Raw genomic sequence first — 18,194 nt, 5'->3', positions numbered from 1 at the left:
GGACGCGGCCACGGGCACCGCCGCGAGGCGGCTGACGCGGTGCTCTGTCTCCTTCGCAGGGCAGCTGTCGGTGGAGGACACTGCCGGCATGGTGTTGTGCAAGCCGAAGGTGCTGCCCCTCAAATCGGTGTCACTGGAGAAGTTGGAGCAGTTGCAGCAGCTGCAGCGCGCGGCCATGGAGGCGTCGCGGCCGCCCGAAGGCACTGCGGGCCCCCAGCCGCAGCCTTAGGCGGGGTGCCAGGTACCGGCCGAGCGGCCCGGGGCCTCCTTTCGTCTCGTTCTTCCCGCACGGTTGCACTGCGAACGGACGCGCGCGGCCCGAGGAGGCGGCTTTCCTCCCGCAGAGCCGCAGCTGCGTCCCCGCCTGAGGCCGCGGTGCAGCACTGAGAGGGCACAGGGGCACTGCGATAAAAGGCTTGTTAATTCCGCACCGTACATTCGTACCGTTAGTTTAATTACTTCGGCCTTCAGCTGCTCCCAGGGAGCGGAGGGGCAGCTGAGCTCTGCTGCTCTGCAAGAGCAGCGACTGAGCCCCGGGGAACGGCACAGAGCTGCGGCCGAGCAGGGGTGGGTACAGAGAGGCGCTGCCCCAGGGCAGCGGGCACGGCCCGGCACGGCCCGGCACGGAGCTGCTCTTAGAAACACAGCTTGAACGTGGCGTCATCGCGTGTGGAGCCAGCAGTTGGACTCACACCTTGTGGGTCCCCTTCAGGACTGTCTGTCATTCTGTACTTAACACCTATTGTAATACAAATATTGGTGACAGAAGTGCTGCGCAGTGCACGTGCTTCAGAGTTTGGAACAGCCTAAATGCAAAAGGCAGGAAGGAGAGCTTCACAAAAAATATTTTTAATATGTTTTTACCAGAATTTTTCACTTTTCCAGTTACATAGAAAAAAGGACCGGTTTGGTACGTGCTGGCTGGAATACCTAAAACCGACCAGTGGAACAGGTGAACTTGTCCAATGACCCAGCTCTCTTTTCTTGGGCTCTTTAAGACAAAGAAACAGCTATTTTTCCTCCCAAAGCACAGTATTTCAGCAGCAGCAGCGAAGGGGATCACAGCGGCTTAACCTGACCCTTCTAGAAAGCTCTGTATAAATCAGGGATTGTACAATGAAAACACTGTCCTTGAAAGAAACAGCGGCAGTCAAACGTGGATGCAAACATGGAATGACAGGTCATAAACATGGCACTTACAAAAAGATAGCTTATCTGAAGGCACCACAACAGAGTGGCCAGTTGGTCTATTGGATGCCCGGAGAAAGAACTTTTCTTTCTGAAATTTATAAAACTATTTAAAAAAAATGATCTGTACCCAAAACATGTGCTCTTAAAAAAATATGAACTGTGCTAAGCAACTCTTAGAAATTTGGTATATAATATATGCATATACATACATACATGCACACGTGCCAAAAAGGCCTGTGTGTTTGTATATATATATATATATAGATACCTATCTTTTTTCCCTTTCAGCTTTTAAGTCTTCAGCAGTTGGTTCCAACATTCAGTAGCTTTCTAGCTTAAGCTGGCCTCCATCTCCTTCACTCACAAAACGCTTCCTGCCCCTGTAAAAAAAAGTAGAAAGTATATTTTCAGCAAGTGTACAGCAGCATCACTTCTTCTGCTCATCTGTCATTGTGAAGAATCTTCTCTTGGTCTTGGGAGCCAAATGTGAGGTGTATGAGATGAGCAGAAGGAGTCTTGATCACTAGCAAACTAAGGCACCTGAATGCTACATCTAAGGTTATTAGGCTGTTCAAATTTCTACTCTCCTAACCGTTTAACGTTGAACATTACCATTCACACTTCTAAAAGCTGCTAGCTTGAAAGCCTAAAAATGATATTTTTCTACCCCAAACTGAAATACAAGCTCAAAACACCTCAGTATATTGATGAGAGCTGCAGTATAATCCAGCTTTTGTCACAGCAACAACTTTCAGCCCTACCAAACCCACGTGCAAGTTGATACTGAGATACAGACAGACTGGAAAATACCTGACAGCATTTCTGATGCATGAAATCATGAATAGTTTTAGCATCAAATTTAAACTTTTACGAATTCCCCATAGGAAATGAAATTTACAGGTTGTATTCTGACTGAAAATACAGAACACTGATTAGCTACAGTAAAACAATAATAAAACAGAGAACACTACAATATACGTGCATCTCATGGTTGTCTTTTTTTTTTTTTAAATCAGGGATGTAGAGATTTTGCCACATAAATGCCTTGTTGCTTTTTGACAGAAACATTACGATTGGTGTCTAATCCTGGAACTCAGTTCAGTTTACAGTGTTTTAAACTGTTTTAAAACTTTTTTTTTTCCCCCCTTCAGGTTTGTCTGCACGGATCGTTAAAACTCCTGAATCTTCCAGCTCCACTGCGCTCATCTCTGCCAAGCAAATGAGCAAAACCGAGAGGAGAGGCAGGCCTTCATCTGCTGCAGCACATAAGCACGTTGCTGGGGATTCCAGCAGAGGCTCACTTCCCTCAGATACGTATCCACCCTGCTCTTTTTGTTCCTCCACCTTCCCTAGTCTCTGTACCAGCCTGTCACACCCAGGTTATAAGATCCTGCTTTCAAACTGAGCGCCAGCACCTCTTTGTAATAAAACAAGTACCTTGAAGGACAGACGTCTCTCAGTGGTTTGGAGATGATTCCAGCCTGAAAACATTCCTCTACAAACCGCTCAAGCACAGAATAGGAGTGTGGCACATCCAGGTTAATGTCTGGTATTTCACAGTAAACTCGTTCATAGCCCTGTAGTTTAAGGATGCAAATAATGATTTGGTTGTTCTGGAATTACAGTTTTCTAAACATCTTTTGGCACTCAGAAGAGGACTTCTTTTTAATGCAATTTCATGTATTCTTTAAGCAGTTTCAACAAACTGAAAGCAGAACACCTGCAAATTAGTGGCAAAGCAAGGTGTCATACCAGCCCGTTCCAAGAGCTGGTGTTACACAACAGCGTATCTATATGAATACACTAGCTGAGTATTTCAGCTTCTTAAAAAGACAAATCCAGACAGTACAGACTGCATACGATAGCCTAGCTGCTAGTAACACAAGGAAGAAGGATTAATTGCTCTGCCCTGTAGATAGAGTGAAGGCCACACATCTCAATGAGAGATGCAATAAATTACAAATAGCGTTTAAAAGAAAATAGAAGCTACTTGAAGATCTCGCCCAGCATTCTTTCAATGCCATACTTACTCTTTTCATTTGGTCCATAGTAATGACAGAAGACCTCGAGAGAGATTTCAGCAAATCCAGCATCATTTTAAAGGTCTTTTCTCCAGTTGACTCCAAAACCATCACAATTGCCTAAAACAAACCATGCAGAGGTTTTAACTAAAAATAAAATAGTGGTTCAAGTACATGCTGTGTAAGCATACCCACGTGCAAAGAAGAGTGAACATAACACTGTTTTCTGGGAGACAAGTCCAGTTGCTACAAGCAGTCCCAATTTGAAAGGAAAGCCAGATAGAAAGTTATTTGTGTAAAGATAGAAGGTATGAAAAAAGAGAAAGGACCAGACAGAGTGAAGAGCCCTGCCTACTGTGAGGGGTACGTGACTGCATCTGCATGGCTGCTGCAGCACTGATGGCAATTAATTTTGTATCTAGGATTTTAGAACAAGAACTCCTAAGTTCAAAATGTACCAGTCTCCACAAACCCCATCAACAACAGGTATCAGTTTTCTATCCTAGAATAAGGAGTCAATTTATTGAAAAGATGATTTTATAACTTTGAGTGTTTGGCTTTCTTGGTAAACAACCATTTCAGCTACTAGATACAGCAGAGTTCTTTCTCATATAGCGTGGTTCTGAATTATCTCAGCCTTCTACACATACTTAGATGGAACAGTTCCACACTGAAAAGGAAACTACAACTTAGCAAAGACAGGTAACACCTGTTAGTATACCCAGATGTCTGAAATCTGTTGTAATGTGTAATTAAAAGGAAATAAACTCCAATACAACCTGGGGCTTTTGCTGGTATTCCTCAGCAGAAAGTAAGCTAGGCTCTTATTTGTCAGATGTCTGCCTGAACCCAACAACCGAAATGTAATTCTGGGTCTTCCCAGAGGGACCAGCAGCTTGTTGCACAACACACAAGTGAGCATATAAACCATTAACTTTACATGAAATAATTTAGTTAAGTAACATCAAAACTTGCAACTGAGCTTCAAATTCCAGTTGCATGCATACCCACATCAAAACAAAACCCATTGGTGGTACTGGCAGTCATTAAAGTGACCCATTTCTCCTTACCTCATATACAAGTTCGTGGTGAAAATGGGGTACTTCCAGTTCCTGAAGGCAACGTTCAGCTTCCAGCAGGTCTCCAGAAAGCAAGTACTCTTTCAGCAGCATATCAATCTATTGCATTTTAAAACAAGCAAAACACCCATCACTAGTTAGGTACAAGATCTAAAAGCTGTCTCACCAACTCTTTTGGTGATCTGTGATCAACCTAGTAGCAAGCCAGCTCCTGAAACCTGCAGCTAGAGTTCTAGTAAATGTAATTAAGTTGAGGCATGAACAGCAACCTGAAATGCAGTGTAAGCCCAATACCTCTCTCTGGAGCATAATACAGATGTGCTAGCACTAAAAGCTTTGCTGCAAGTTTATCTGTCAGTTTATCTTAATGCCTGAACTCTCTATCATCTGCTGCACTCGCAGCACGAGCGATTACATCATGACTATTTTAAACCTTCCACCTACTTCATAGCATGAATCTCTTAAGTTTTCACAATCCTTCCAGCCTCTTTTACTTTCAAGTTATTGCTGTGCTTTTAGTCACTGGCGCCAAGAAATAAACTTCTTTTGTAATCCAACATTACTTCACCATTTTGTACTATAAACCCTAACAGTAAGTGCTTGAGGTTTAGCTTGAATCAAGAATAGCTGCACTTGCAATGCAGAATATGAACCAGTATGTTTCCACCACTGGTCACTACGGATAGCCACGTCTATCAGCAAAATGATCATCGATTTTCAAAACCTACTTTGTATGAAACAAACTGAAATAAGAACACTTGTTTAAAAATGACACCAAACATCATTTAGCTGCAGAATATGTGTATTTCTCTGCTCATCCCAAACTAGATAAGCTTAAAGAGTAAACTCTGGAGGGAAGAGACTTGTAGAAGTCAGCTACCTCTTTAACAAGGTGTTTCACAGACTGCTGGCCACCTCCTGAGCCCCACACGTTGTCTATGCGATTTCCACCCTTTGTCACACTCAGTAACACGGTAGCTCGGTCCAGTGCAGCTCTAGAAAGTAAAGGCAGTGTTTTAGGAAGTGAGGAAACTTCATTGAAAGACACCTGTAACATCCACAGCAACCCCCCACCTCATCTATCACTTCTCTTTCAGTCAAAGTGATCCTGACTGGGAAGAGGCCACACCACCTTTACACTCTTGGTTATACTGAACTCGGGACAGGGAAGAATCCTGCAAAGGCAGGAGGTCTGAATCATCAGTGCAGAACCTGAAGTGCTCTCAAAGGAAAGAATAGTTTCTTTTTGAGATGAATTGTAGCTGGACTGCTCCAAGAATGCAGCTTGGCAGGTACATCTCAAAACAGAAGTGACTTTCGTGCTGAAATAAATTTGCTATCTAAAAAATTGTGAAACTTTGGAGTTCAAGCCCAAACAGCACTTCAGAAGGCAAATACATAGTTGCAAAGAGATGAAAAAACTGAAGTAGGTGAGAGAAAGAAGAAATGGCAGATCCAGTTAAGCACTATCTGGCTAAAAAACGACCAGTTATCTCCCAGTGCTCATATTAGCGTTAGTGAAAAAACAGCTATTCACTGAGATTTAACACACAGCAAAGACTGACCAAAAAATTGTAGTGGCAGCAAAACATCCCAGATGTGCAATATGCAGGCTAAAATCCTTCATACCACAAGAGAAACTTGTGTAACAGACTATCAGTTTTCACAACTTTAACCCCCAAATTAGGCGGCTCAGCCCTGGCCTTCTTCCTAGAAGTATGCAGCTTTAATCAGAACAAATGGAACTTTTGTAAGTTTTAGGAGTTCAGCACCTCATTATCCAAGTCTGAAACACTTATGGGAGAAGAAACAATAAAAAAAAAAAAACATGGCTAATTATTACAATGTCTCTTCTCTCTGATGTTCCTTGAAACAGCCTGGAACTGAAAACATTTATTGATGAATAAAGTGCCACATTCTAGGAAAATATACTGCAAATATACAAACTTACAAAATATACAAATTTGAAACCTTTATGAAGCAAAACACTTCATCCCTTGTGTATTTCACAACAACTTTAAAGCAGCTGTGCTGACACTGTAACTCATTAGTCACATTAAAGCTTTTCCTAAAGACAAAACCTTTTATAACCACTTCTTGTTTCACCTCAGGCTCCCCATTCAAACTGAAGTGGGACAACAAACCCCACAAACTGACCTAAACATACCAGTGTGTTTTTAAGGCACTTCCAGCATTTCTTAGCTGACCTGAGCAAATCTGGGTTTTGTTGTTATTGCAGACTGCACGTTTTTGATTGCTTGAAATTAGAAATGAACTCTGAGAACCAAATGGTTTGTCCCCATGTCCCAAATTCCTGGTTTTCTTAGGCATTTGAAATCGAAAACCACAGCTATAGACCGCAAGAAACTTACCGAGCTTGGATGCAATCCACAGTGCCTTTGTAGCCATCTATGTAAGTACTGCTCAAAATCCCATCTCCAACAGCTCTAGCAATGAACTGGCCCACCAACTACAACAAAACAGAAGCACTTTTAAGTAAAAGTTGAATCAGAAAACAGTTTCAAGCAGACAAGTAAAATACGCTTGCTTTTCAGATTTTATTATTTTTTACCTCAGTGTAAAAGCATGGCCTGGGGAACTGGATACGGGGATTACAAACTGGAAGACTCTCCATAGCTATTTTTCAAAATACAGTCTTACTTCATTTCGCTTCGTTAATTTTAGGCACAATTTAAAAAGAAAAACTTTCGATGACCACCATAAAAATCTGTCAGAATACCTGTGGTGCCCTGGGAGAATCCAACACCAATTCAGGTAGATCTTTTAGCAGTCTGTCAAATGATTTTTCCACATCAGTTTTGCTTACTACTGTCCCACACAGGTCAGAGATAAGCTTAGATGTCATCTCCCTGTGACTGGCCTTCCCCTCTAGTGCCAAGGAAACAGCCAGCACTGGCACACTGTATTTCATTTCACCGAGGTTTAAATCCTTCAGCATCTCCTAAAATAAAATTTGTAAAAGACAACAGGTTAAGATCTCACCATGATAGAAATGTACGCTGTTAACAAATATTTCCACAATTACACGTATGCTTCTACCCATGTCATGAATTAACTGCTAAGGTATTCCTATGCACTTTTCTGGCAAACACTCATTTACAGCTAGCACTCGAGACTCGCTTGTGCACTGTAAGTTTGCCCCCTAAAATAAGTGTAAAGCACATGACGTACCGAAACCTCATTGGTATCTCCATGTTCAAAATATTCCTGTATGATCGGTGTTAAGGTTTTTTCAAATGCTCTTTCATCCAGAGGTAAAACTACTGTTTCATAGACACAATTCTCCTATTTCAAAAGGAAACAAAACAAAGATTTTTATGAAGTGCTAACAGCATCAAAACACAAACTATACCTCTAATGCTTTAGTCCTCATAGTCAGTGTTCCACCAGAAAGTATCAGATCATGTCCCTATGGTTGAAGTGTGGACAGTGCTGGCTAAATGTCATATTTCTTGTATTTGAATTTAGTGTTAACTGAATTCACTGTTAAATGACAGTAAATACTCCACACTCTGCTCCTAGCATTCTTCTGACACCACGTGAACACAGAATCAAGTACCCTGGTACTCAAGGGAGGGTGACAGAAACTCCTACCCCAGCCCCACAGAATTATCAGTTCCACAAGATTAAACTTTTAGCAACTCCCTGCAACTGACACTTCTGCCAGCAAGCCTGTCTGTCTGCCCCCTTCCTCAGGGGGTCTTCATGATCAGACAGGTGACAGCATGTACAGATCTGCCAGAAGAGAAAGCACCTCCAGAACATCTGTAAGCCAAGCTATTCCCTAAGAGGAAAACCTTATGCAGCAACTGGTCCTGAAGAGTTCTAGCACTGCCAGGACTCCTCAGTGTGATTCAGTTTCTCACAGACTACAGAATATTCAGAGCAATATTACAGATTGCTGCAGTTTCAAAGAAATATCCAACTGATGCTTATAGAAAAGAAATATTCTAGGACCAAGAATTACAGCAGAAATCCAAAAGCCTACTCTTCTATCATAACACTTTGTTTACAATCTTAGAAAAGCTAAGCAGGAGTTTAATGCAATTCTCAATTTTCATACAAACTTATTTTATGCAATCATCAACTTCATTTTCAATAGCTGTCTGCTAATCTGCAATGAATTGGTGGAAGAAGGGATTCTAAGATACCCACAGAGCATCATCTCAGCAGCTCTGCTACAACAAAAAGCTGCAGCTCAAAGAACACCACCATCACTCTGCTGTTGTTACAAGGGCTTTATTTATGGTCTCACAAATGCATCTGTCACAGAGACATCAATAATCTGTGCCTGTAATCTCAGAGATTTAATCTGATAAAAATTTACTGAGGAAATTGCTTTCTTTTTGTTGGTGTTTACACAGCTGTAAAGCAGAATCTTCCACAACATATCCTAAATAAATATATGTAAATAAACAGAAAATCCGGGTCTTCAACTTCATACCACTTTCGAGTGTTTGCACCAAGAAGATACAAGATATTGTATCCACAGTGTTGGAGATACAAAGAAGAAAGAAGCCCCTAGCAGATAACCTCATGAGCTAAACTCCCAACTGCAGTCTGTGTCGTACTTTAACACAGTGCCTGCTTGCAACTCCAAGCAGCACTGCAGCATTCACCTCCATGAAAACCAGCAAGAGAAGAACACACCTGGGAAAGGCACACTGCCTAGTCAGGCACAGAAGGAGGGCTTGGGTGTAAGACCTGTGCATGCTGAATATTGCAACACTTCTATACCAGTCTTCTTTAAGTCAATAATCCATTCTCAAACAAACAAACGAGTACTTAATACAGCCAGTCAAACATCCATATAACTTGGGAGATTAAGCATTTATTAATATGAGCATCACAGTAATTTTAATTAATATAAAATCAAAACAAGCACTGAGCAAAGAAGTTTGTTTGCCTACCTGGTCATCATCATAATTAGGATCCTTAACATCTACTTCTTCCACATCATACACTTGACCTGGTGTTCCCCAGACTCCCTTACCACCTGCTCCACCTGGCAAAATAAAGAACAGTAAGAAACTAAGCAAGGACAGACAGTTTACAAACAAGACTTTGAACACAACCCAACATTCTTTCACTCACAGGTGTGCTTGTAGCCACTGACTCTGGCAACATATGCTGAAAATGGCAGAAGCATCTGTATGACATTCAGCAACCAGTCTTTTTGTTACTTTCCACTAAGATATTAAAAGCAGCGTGCACAGAAGCACACAAGAATTACCGAAGGTTGAAACAACTGTACTTCTAAATATAGTCAAGCCCTCAGTTTACATTGGTAACACTTCTGCGAACCACTTGACCACAACAGTTCAAGCCTGTGTATTCAATTTACTAATAAAAGATACTTAAAGTTATTTAAGAATACACACAATTTTTTCCTGGTAAGATTCCACCTGCAATTAACTCCTATTGCCTAACAAAGAACCAAGTGCCTGCACAAAGACTGTGTGTTGCGAATGCAGTTCTCAATAAAAACACCATCACTGCATTCTGGACAGAATCTTTACCAAATACTCTCATCACCAAACCACACCGACCTTTCTTTGGAAGACCTCTTCCTTTCCCAGACCTGGAGCGCCTGTCCAGGACTTTCCCCTTAGGGCTTGTTGGTACAACCAGCCCAGCCTTCTGCGTCTCTCCATTCTCACTAACAGAGTCTCCTCTCCCAGAATCTCTTGAAGAATTCTTCCTCAACCGCCTCTTTGCTTTAGCATTTATTTTGGCTTCGGTAATAGAAGTTGCAGGAATCCAATTGCCGTTGATTTCAGTCTTTCGTTCCTCAGAGCCACCATTTTCTTCATCACCGGAGAACAGAGCATCACTCAGATTCTCCACTTCTTTAAAAGAAAACACAGTGAAAAATCTGTTATTGCTTTGAACTGGTTTATGTTAAAATACCAGAAGACGCTGCATTTAAAATGGCTTACAACATTATATACTACTCTTACTTCCAACAGATAAATGGTGGTGTTTTATTTAGATGTGTCTACACATCACAGTAATAAGGAGTTCCTTATCCCCTTACACATACTACCCACAATCTAAACAGAGCTTATGTTAATAGTTGGAAAGCAAACGAATGAACCATTTATAAATAGGTAAACCACAGAAAACTCCACCCTTGTTAAACAATTTATCAGAATTCCACAGTGCATAAGACCTATGTGACTGGTTATCACTCCACCCACTCAATGCTTGTTGTGGAAAAAAACAACTGTCCGTGCAGTGAATGTTGTAAGAACTCAATGCCATTAACTGAATAGTCACCACAGTGACTTTGTAATTAATTTCCTACATCATCAACCAGCATTCCTCTCATTCAAGGAACTTCAAACAAGGCTCACTGTCTGGAAAATCAATGACAGACACACAAAAGCCTGCGTACGAGATTGCTTTAATTTCTGTTTTTGAAGAAAGAAAAAAAAGCTGTTTAATACAAAACTTGGAGAGTTTGAAAACAAAGACTCAGAATAAATGTTCTGAACCAACATGATCTCACTTCCCTAGGGATTGTTCCTTATTGTCTGCTAAGGCAAGACTGTTTCTGAAAGTCACCACGGTTTATTCCTCGCTGCAGTCATATGTAACAGTTAACTAACTAGCTTGGTCTCCTTTTAAAACACCCTCTGTAGAAGGAAAAAATCCCTCTTAATGTCACTCGTTTGTGAAGTCAGATCCAAATTTTATACGTGGATTAAGTCTTATTTCACAAAGAAGCTTCCCACACAAACTCTGTGGATCAGTAGAATGTTTTAAGTGCCAAAGTCTTTGCAATTTCTTCATCTTCCTCAACTCATGAAGATGAATAATACATAGTAATAAAGAAAAGCAACTGAGGACCTGCTTTATATTCCAGGTAGCACTCTGGGACTCTGTGTGAATTAAAGACACACACAAAGGCAACAACCTGAGCTCTGTTACGCAGCCTCCTTTTCTTGCAGTCAGAAGACTCACAGATACAACTTCCAGCCACAGCCCAAGGATGCACACAGATGAGGCACACAGAAGCTGCTTTTCCAGCTGTGCCAAACCTGCTTCACAGAAACGTTCATAGCCATAAACCCACAACATGGAGAATATTTTAAACTGTGATTTGAACGTAGCTGAATATATTACTTTACCATTCCAATCCACTCCATTAAAAACGTCTACTTGACAATAGCTCCAGAATTGTATTTTCTCGTTTCAAAACAGGCTCATGAAAATGGGTTTTGAAAGCAAAGTACTCTAATAAAATATTTCCAACCTCAAAGTGCATATCCATATCAAAGAGGATACTGCACTACAAAATGACAGCGTGATGCAACTGCCTGCTTCATGATCACAGAACCACCGTTCAGGAGCACACAGCTGTGAATGCTACAGCTGAACAGTAACGCAGGCACTCTTGTATTAAGCTTGTACTCCCACAAAAGTATTCCCTTTAAGCTTGCAGCGAGCTAAGAAGAGAAAAACCACGTCCCTTTACTGAAAAACATTCCCACAACAAGCATTCTCAGTTTGTCTAATATTTTAATACTACAATGAAAGGTTTGCATAAAGCTCGCACAGGGCAAAAAAGCAAAGCTGAAGAGAACAGGTTTTCTTCAGTGAATTCCCCAGGGAGCCCTCTGCAGAACCAGCTCATCTCAGCTAACCGAACTCCCAGCCCAGCCTCCCATTTGTTTCTCCAGTTTAGACCCCACGCTTCACTGATCACTTCATTCTCCCTGAGTTTTCAAAGGAAATGGTCACCAATTAATGAAAACACGTCACTCCTTGCTAAGGAAAAAAGTGAGGCTACAAGACAGTCTCCACACACCTTCCTGATCTCAGGTTTGAGACTAAATGCAATCCTTTGCAGCCTATGTGACTTAAAATTGCACACTGTATTGTATTTATTATTTAATATAGCAGCATACAACTTGGAGCTGCAGCTTCTTTCTGTACAACACTGCGACCTGCTGCCCCTCCACTATTAGTTACCTCGTTACTCTGGAGAAAACAGATTCAACTTTTACTAATTTGGAATACTTTTATTTTTAAAAAATCATTTTTTATAAAATGTATACATCAAATGAAATGCTTTTTTTCAGCTTCTCACTGTGGCATCATATCTATACACACACATACAAGCAACAACATGTCCTGTACACTCTAAGGCTTTGCTTGCCATGTGTTAAAAAGTTATCCAAATTGTTCTTGTTAATCTGCTATTAAGCCAGTTAAAATCTGTGGTACTCTGCAGCAAGAAGTAGCAAAAAGAACACTCAGCAAGTACTTCCCTACCCACAAGTTTCATCCGACCAAATTAGATCTGTTCAGATATCTCACAGCTTCTTCTCTACCACCCAAATGTAATTCTAAAATGCTGAAAAGCAACCTACTACAGTGAACTGATTCTGATTTAAAGTAGGAGTTCATAGGAAAAATGATGCAACTTCAGCTGTGTCACATATCATCTTAACCTATATGTATTTTTTTCTAAAAATCATTTAAAACTTACAACAACTCACTGGGATAGAAAGGTCAGTGCAGACCCTCACAACTTGACATTGCATTAATCGGACTAAGCATAATGTAGCACTTCTTATGTGGACAAAGTCATCAATTTCAAGACAGCATAACATGCGTTCAGTAATGTTTTCCCATTGCTGCTCACTTTAGCCAAGCCTTTCTTCTAATCTTAAGCTAGACAGAAAGGTAAGGCTGAACCTGCACCTCTAAATGTACCTTCATGCTGCACATTTGAATTTACCTCTGTCTTCAAATTTGCACTACTGAAATAGCATACAAGGAGTCCAGAGTCACGATCCAGTAACTTATTAGAGATATGTTAAGTGTCTGACTGCTTTTAAAGGAGGTTCAAAATGAACATCAAGCAGGATACTGTAATACATAGATGAAACAACAATTCTGTAAATATTTGATGAAGATATATCTATATCTATATCTATATCTATATCTATATCTATATCTATATATAGTAGTATTATTTCTAAAATAACCAGAAATGCAACTTACAACAGAGAACAGCTCAGGTCAGATAAGCAATTTTAGGCAAAAAGAATACTGAATACATTACTTACCTACTGTGCTAACGTAAACATGCTGCTTTTCTATTTCCATAGCTGCTGAACAGAACTGACAATGAAATGTAGTCTTAATGTTCTCCCTTCAAGGCCTAAACAAAAATGGAGAAGCTTAGGGGGAAGAAAAGCGCTAGAGTAACTCCTGAAGGAATAAAGAGCTGCAAAGGCTTCACCCACAAAAATAAATGTTTTTTAAGTTATAATTAACTACCAGTATCCACTGAAAAATTCCTGGGAAGGTAGAAGATGTAACATGAGAAAGCACCACCCTTAAACACGTCTATTTAAGCCTTAATGTCTTAGCACTTGTCAGTTCTGCTGCTTATAAAGGTGGAACCAGGATAAAAGCCATTACGTTTAGGATAAAAGCCCTCCACATGCAGCTTTCTTAAGTTGATAAGTGACCTCTATCAACTCGAGACTGTTCACTTCTGCAGAGCAGTTATCTATATAAGCATACAGCATTAATGTTGTAATTGCATCCATAAGACAAACAGTCTCCAAGTTGAACTACAGTGATAAAATGATACCACTTTATCAAGTTCAGACAAACCTTTAGAAAACAAGACATTTTTAATTGCTCCCTTCAGGAACACAGTTTTCATATTTTACACTATGTTGATGTACAGCTGCCAAATTTTCACACGCTTCTGTGCCAATCAGCAAGGGATACAACCCAACACTTCTCTATTTTCTGTTACTCGCTCTTCCTAGCAGCTGCTATTCTACAAATGACCACAGGTAACTGTGAAAAGGATCACCATCCATCTCTACTTACACAAAATTAGTGCAGCCTCATGAATCCCCACACACCTTTTTACCCGCAAGATTTTCACTTATCACCCTGTAGCACTGCAAGTACCGTTGGCATGTGTCCATCTCACAAGAATTCAGACCCTTTCTCACCTTTTGCTGCCCTGAAAACTGCTTACAGTTGAGCCGTCACATTGTGACACCAAACGACATCCCTCCCTTCCGCTTTTCTTTCCTTGTTTTTCCCTCTCATACCCACTTTCCTACCACAGAACCATTAACTGCTCATGATTCAGCCCAGACCGTTGAAAATAAAGTAACCGTCTTAGGGCACAGCGCTGAGCTCTCATGATCTGGTTATTTCTCAACATCTGTCTCAACAGTTAACAATTTAATGGACTATGAAGTCCTCCCCAGCCCACAGGTTTTGTTTTTTTTAAGTAAATATGCTCCCAACTTACTTCAGCTGATCACTCAGGTGTTCTCAGCGCTTCCAGTCACCGCTGACCACAAGCCTCCTTGAGCAGACTTCAATCTAACCGGAGTAAATTACCTTGTAAGAACAGTTTCGTTCTTCCTAGCGGAATGTTCCATCTGTTGGTCCACCTCTTATAAAAAGCAGACAAGACACAAAGCCGGCATTAAACAACAATCAAGAGGAAGGCATTCACCGTTAGTAACAAGGCTCTCCCTTCGAGGCAGAGGCACACTTTTTCCTCACGGAGCCCTAACTGAAATCCTCCCCATATGGCAGCATAACAGTCAGCACAGCCCCCATACGCCGTCAGGACGCAGCACCCCGCTTTGTCTGTAACTAGGACGTGGAATAACCGAGCTCCACCATCCCCGTTGCCATGCCGACCGCCCTCAGCTCCGCAACGCCTCCTCCCAGCCCAGGTTCTGCCCCGCTCCAATTCCAGCACCTCGCTTTTATCACCGTACGGATAAAATCCGCCGCGTTACGCCACACGGAGCCGCTCGGCACCTCCCTCCCGCGCAAACCGCCCTCTCAGCGCTCACAGCCTGCGGCCGCCCGAGCCACCGCTGCCGGCCCGCCCCGCGCCGCAGGCCCAGCGCCGCCTCACGGCCTCCCACCGCCCCCTGAGCGAGGGGTTACCTCAGCGATGGGTGCGGAGAGCCGCCCCTCACCGCGGCCCGGATACCTGGCGGGCAGCCTGCCGAGCCCCCTCACACCGAGGCAGGACCGTTACCGGCGGCTCGGCTCGGCTCGGCTCGGCTCGGCTCGGCTCGGCCCCGCTCGGCCCCGCTCGGCCCCACCCCCAAGCCGCGCGCACCCCGTCTCTGCTTGTTTTTGTTTTCTTCCCCCCAGCGACACGGCGGAGAGCGGCGCCGCCGATTGGCTGACTCCCTCCCGCTGCCGCAGCCAATCGGCGGGAAGAAAGAGAGGCGGGTGGGTGGGCAAAGGAAAAGGGTGGCAGGAAAGGAAAGGCACGGTGGGCGGGGGGGGAAGCATGTCGGCCGCGTCGGTGTGGGGGCGGGAAGGGCCTCTCGTGTGGAGAGCGGGCGGTGCTCAGCGGGGTTCCCTGTGCAGCTGCGCTCGTTGCCTGCCCAGCCTGCTTGCGCAGGGCCTGGCTGCTCAGCAGCGTGTGCTCCTACTGTAAAAAATCAATATTTGCTATGTTTTAAACAAAGCCACGAGAAAATTGGTGCATCACCTCGTCCTCGCCTTGCTAACGGGAGGAGGGGGAAGGTTCAGGCCCTTTCCGTTCACACAGCACCTCTCTGCCCCTCCTCTGTGCGGGCATCACAGGGGCTGCCCAGGAGCAGCACGGCTGTCTCGGAGCCGACGTTTTTTTATGAGGTCTGTTAGGAAAAGCTGCTAACGCACTCTGATAACCAAAGCCTGCATACCATCCACCGGCTCACAGGTTTTCTACCTCAGATTAGTTTGCACTACCCTTTTTTCTATCCACAGTGCCTAAGACCAGGCACCTGATTACAGGTGACAGCCTGTTTTATTGTCAAGTGCTCTGCCTCTGCTCAGCCCCTCCCAACAGCTTCTTCAGCCCTTGTTCTCCCTTTGCAGTCCGTCCTGCCTGAGAGCCCTGAGCAGCCATTCTGCTTCAGTGCACAGCACCACAGGGTTCTTCAGCTGCCAGCGAGGGAATTACAACATTACAACTTGACTTTTGTTGGTTTTAGGTTTTGTTTTGTTTTTTTTTTTTTTTTTTACGTATCATTCCAATGTATTTCTACCCAAAATCAGTCTGAACTGCAGCCAAATTTCCCTTGTGTAAAAAGTGCTGCTGTGTTCACTTATTGGCCCTGCTCGGCATGAATCATCAGAAGGAAGTTTAAGAACCAAAACAACAGTGATCTTTTAAAGGACTGTGTGGCATGATTGCTGTATTTTTAGTGATAAACACTTCCCCCAGCAGACACAGTGGAAAGAAAATCTTTCTTGTTTGTGATAACTCCGGGTTCCGGCCATGTTCCAGGCAGGACAGCTTGGCATGATCACACAAGCCTTTCTTCATATAAGGCGGATTCTCAAAAGATGTTTCTCTCATCAATCAAAAAATATTTCTTACTTTTCTCTTTGCATATTCACTGCCTAGCATGTGATGCTACAGCATCATCACTGAGATGTGGAAAATAGAATCTATCCATTAACAAAGAATTCGTGGAATTCAGCTTCCCCACAGCAAGACAGAGGAACTGAAAGAGATTCTGCAGCCAGGAGTGATGACAGAACGAGAGGTGATACAGTAACAGGAACCCGCACCAGAGAAGATGCCACAAAATAACACCTCAGTGCATCCTGCCTGTTGCTACTACCTGTTTTAAAGCATTCTGTAAAACTGCTGGAGGATTTTCTTGTAATATCTAGGGCTGAATCACTTCCAAGGCCCAAAAGCTATCTGATTAAATCAGAAGGAGAGGAAAACTCCTGAACCAACCAGCGCTTTTCCAGACAAGGAAACAGTGTGTTTTTCCTATCTTCTGCTGCATGTCTCTAGTAGCAGCCTGGTTATCAACCACTGAAAATCTTGTCTTTTTTTTATTTGCAGTACAAAATTTCTGATTTCTAGAACACTATGACCTGAAAAAGGAATGATGTGCATGCAAGATTACTTGTATCTTCCTGTTGTATCAAGCAAACTACTCAAAGATATCTCCATTTTGCCTTTTTTGCCTTAAAACCTTAATGTTAAAAAGACATAGTCCATTACATACTAATCTCCAGGCTGCAGGAAGCAGCTTGCTCCTTCCCTGCTTCCCTCCCCGGCTGTATGAACAGCACTCAATCCCCATAAAAACAAGAGGGCAGAATCCCACTCTCCCCTTTCCCATCTACCACTCAAACTCAGGAAAGAAAAAAAAAAAAAAAAAGAAAAGAAAAAAAAAAAAAAAAAAAAAAAAAAAAAAAACAGAAACGAAAAAGCAAACCAAACCCAGTTCCTGGCCAGTGCTCAGCTCCCACACAAGCTGCTGTTAGGAAAAGCTGCTAACATCCCACTTTTACCTGAACTGTGAGCTCCACTGTGCCACGCCGTGCTTTGCCACACAGGATCTGCAGGGATTCCTTTCCCCTCCTGCTCTCCCACCTGGAGCAAACTGCTGGGAGAGAGGCGAGCAGGTCACTTCCCAGCTCTCTTCCTCCCTTAGCGCTGGCTGGGTTGTTTTCAGACTCTCCCCTCCCTTTCTCACATGTTGGCCAAGCCCTCCCAGAACACCCAGGGGAGGGATCCGTTGGCTGCAGTTCCCCAAAACACGTGGAGAAGCCTTCCGCCAGCCCAGGGTCGGGGGCACACACACCCTGCACCCTCCTGCTGCCAGCCTTTGCTTTTCAGCACACTTCAGCAGGATTCACACTGTTTATCTGCCCTCCAGCACCCAGAGAGCAGTGAAAAGCAGAGAGGCTGTGTTTACTTAAAAACATCACCCAGCATTTTCTTTGTACTCCTCAATGTGGGTTTCTTCAGAGTTTTGCTTTCTGTTTTGGTTGTTTTCAAATGCCAGCACCTGTGATGTTGACACCTCAGCAGTTCTGTTTCATTACAATCTACTCTGCTGCAGTGACA

General features: G+C 42.9%; 1 protein-coding gene and 1 long non-coding RNA gene across 4 annotated transcripts; one reads left to right on the top strand and one right to left on the bottom strand.

The window, feature by feature from the left end:
* Positions 1–247: 247 nt before the first annotated feature.
* On the top strand, positions 248–3,994 carry LOC122175768. Its single transcript, XR_006177504.1, has 2 exons — positions 248–952; positions 2,343–3,994. It is a non-coding gene; the product is annotated as an uncharacterized LOC122175768 (long non-coding RNA).
* PDCD4 (programmed cell death 4) lies at positions 834–17,814 on the bottom strand. Of its 3 annotated transcripts, XM_042863695.1 has the most exons (13): positions 17,636–17,812; positions 14,610–14,756; positions 13,393–13,487; positions 9,862–10,161; positions 9,223–9,317; positions 7,484–7,597; positions 7,032–7,253; positions 6,664–6,761; positions 5,172–5,286; positions 4,283–4,390; positions 3,222–3,332; positions 2,629–2,768; positions 834–1,571 (listed from the first exon to the last, which is right to left on the bottom strand). In XM_042863695.1, the coding sequence occupies exons 3-13, from the start codon at positions 13,430–13,432 to the stop codon at positions 1,511–1,513; spliced, it is 1,404 nt and encodes a 467-aa protein (XP_042719629.1). In that variant the 5' UTR covers positions 13,433–13,487; positions 14,610–14,756; positions 17,636–17,812; the 3' UTR covers positions 834–1,510. The 3 variants fall into 3 exon arrangements, with proteins under 3 accessions (XP_042719629.1, XP_042719626.1, XP_042719627.1); XM_042863692.1 differs by lacking the exon at positions 834–1,571 and having other exon boundaries at positions 2,512–2,768; positions 17,636–17,814; XM_042863693.1 differs by lacking the exons at positions 834–1,571; positions 17,636–17,812 and adding an exon at positions 15,266–15,376 and having other exon boundaries at positions 2,512–2,768.
* Positions 17,815–18,194: the final 380 nt, after the last annotated feature.

This window comes from Lagopus leucura, unplaced genomic scaffold (genome assembly GCF_019238085.1).
Source record: "Lagopus leucura isolate 7727_CA_CO unplaced genomic scaffold, USGS_WTPT01 Super-Scaffold_741, whole genome shotgun sequence".
NCBI lineage: Eukaryota > Metazoa > Chordata > Aves > Galliformes > Phasianidae > Lagopus > Lagopus leucura.
Note: the sequence above shows the minus strand (reverse complement) of the source record. Positions and strands in the feature narration are given on the sequence as shown.

Coding starts and splice junctions, on each gene's coding strand:
- PDCD4 (XM_042863692.1), bottom strand. CDS start 13,432: ATGGAAATAGAAAAGCAGCATGTTTACGTTAGCACAGTAG. Junction 10,162..13,392: donor TGTTTACGTTAGCACAGTAG/GTAAGTAATGTA, acceptor TTTCTTTTAAAG/AAGTGGAGAATCTGAGTGAT. Junction 5,287..6,663: donor GTGGATTGCATCCAAGCTCG/GTAAGTTTCTTG, acceptor TTTACTTTCTAG/AGCTGCACTGGACCGAGCTA.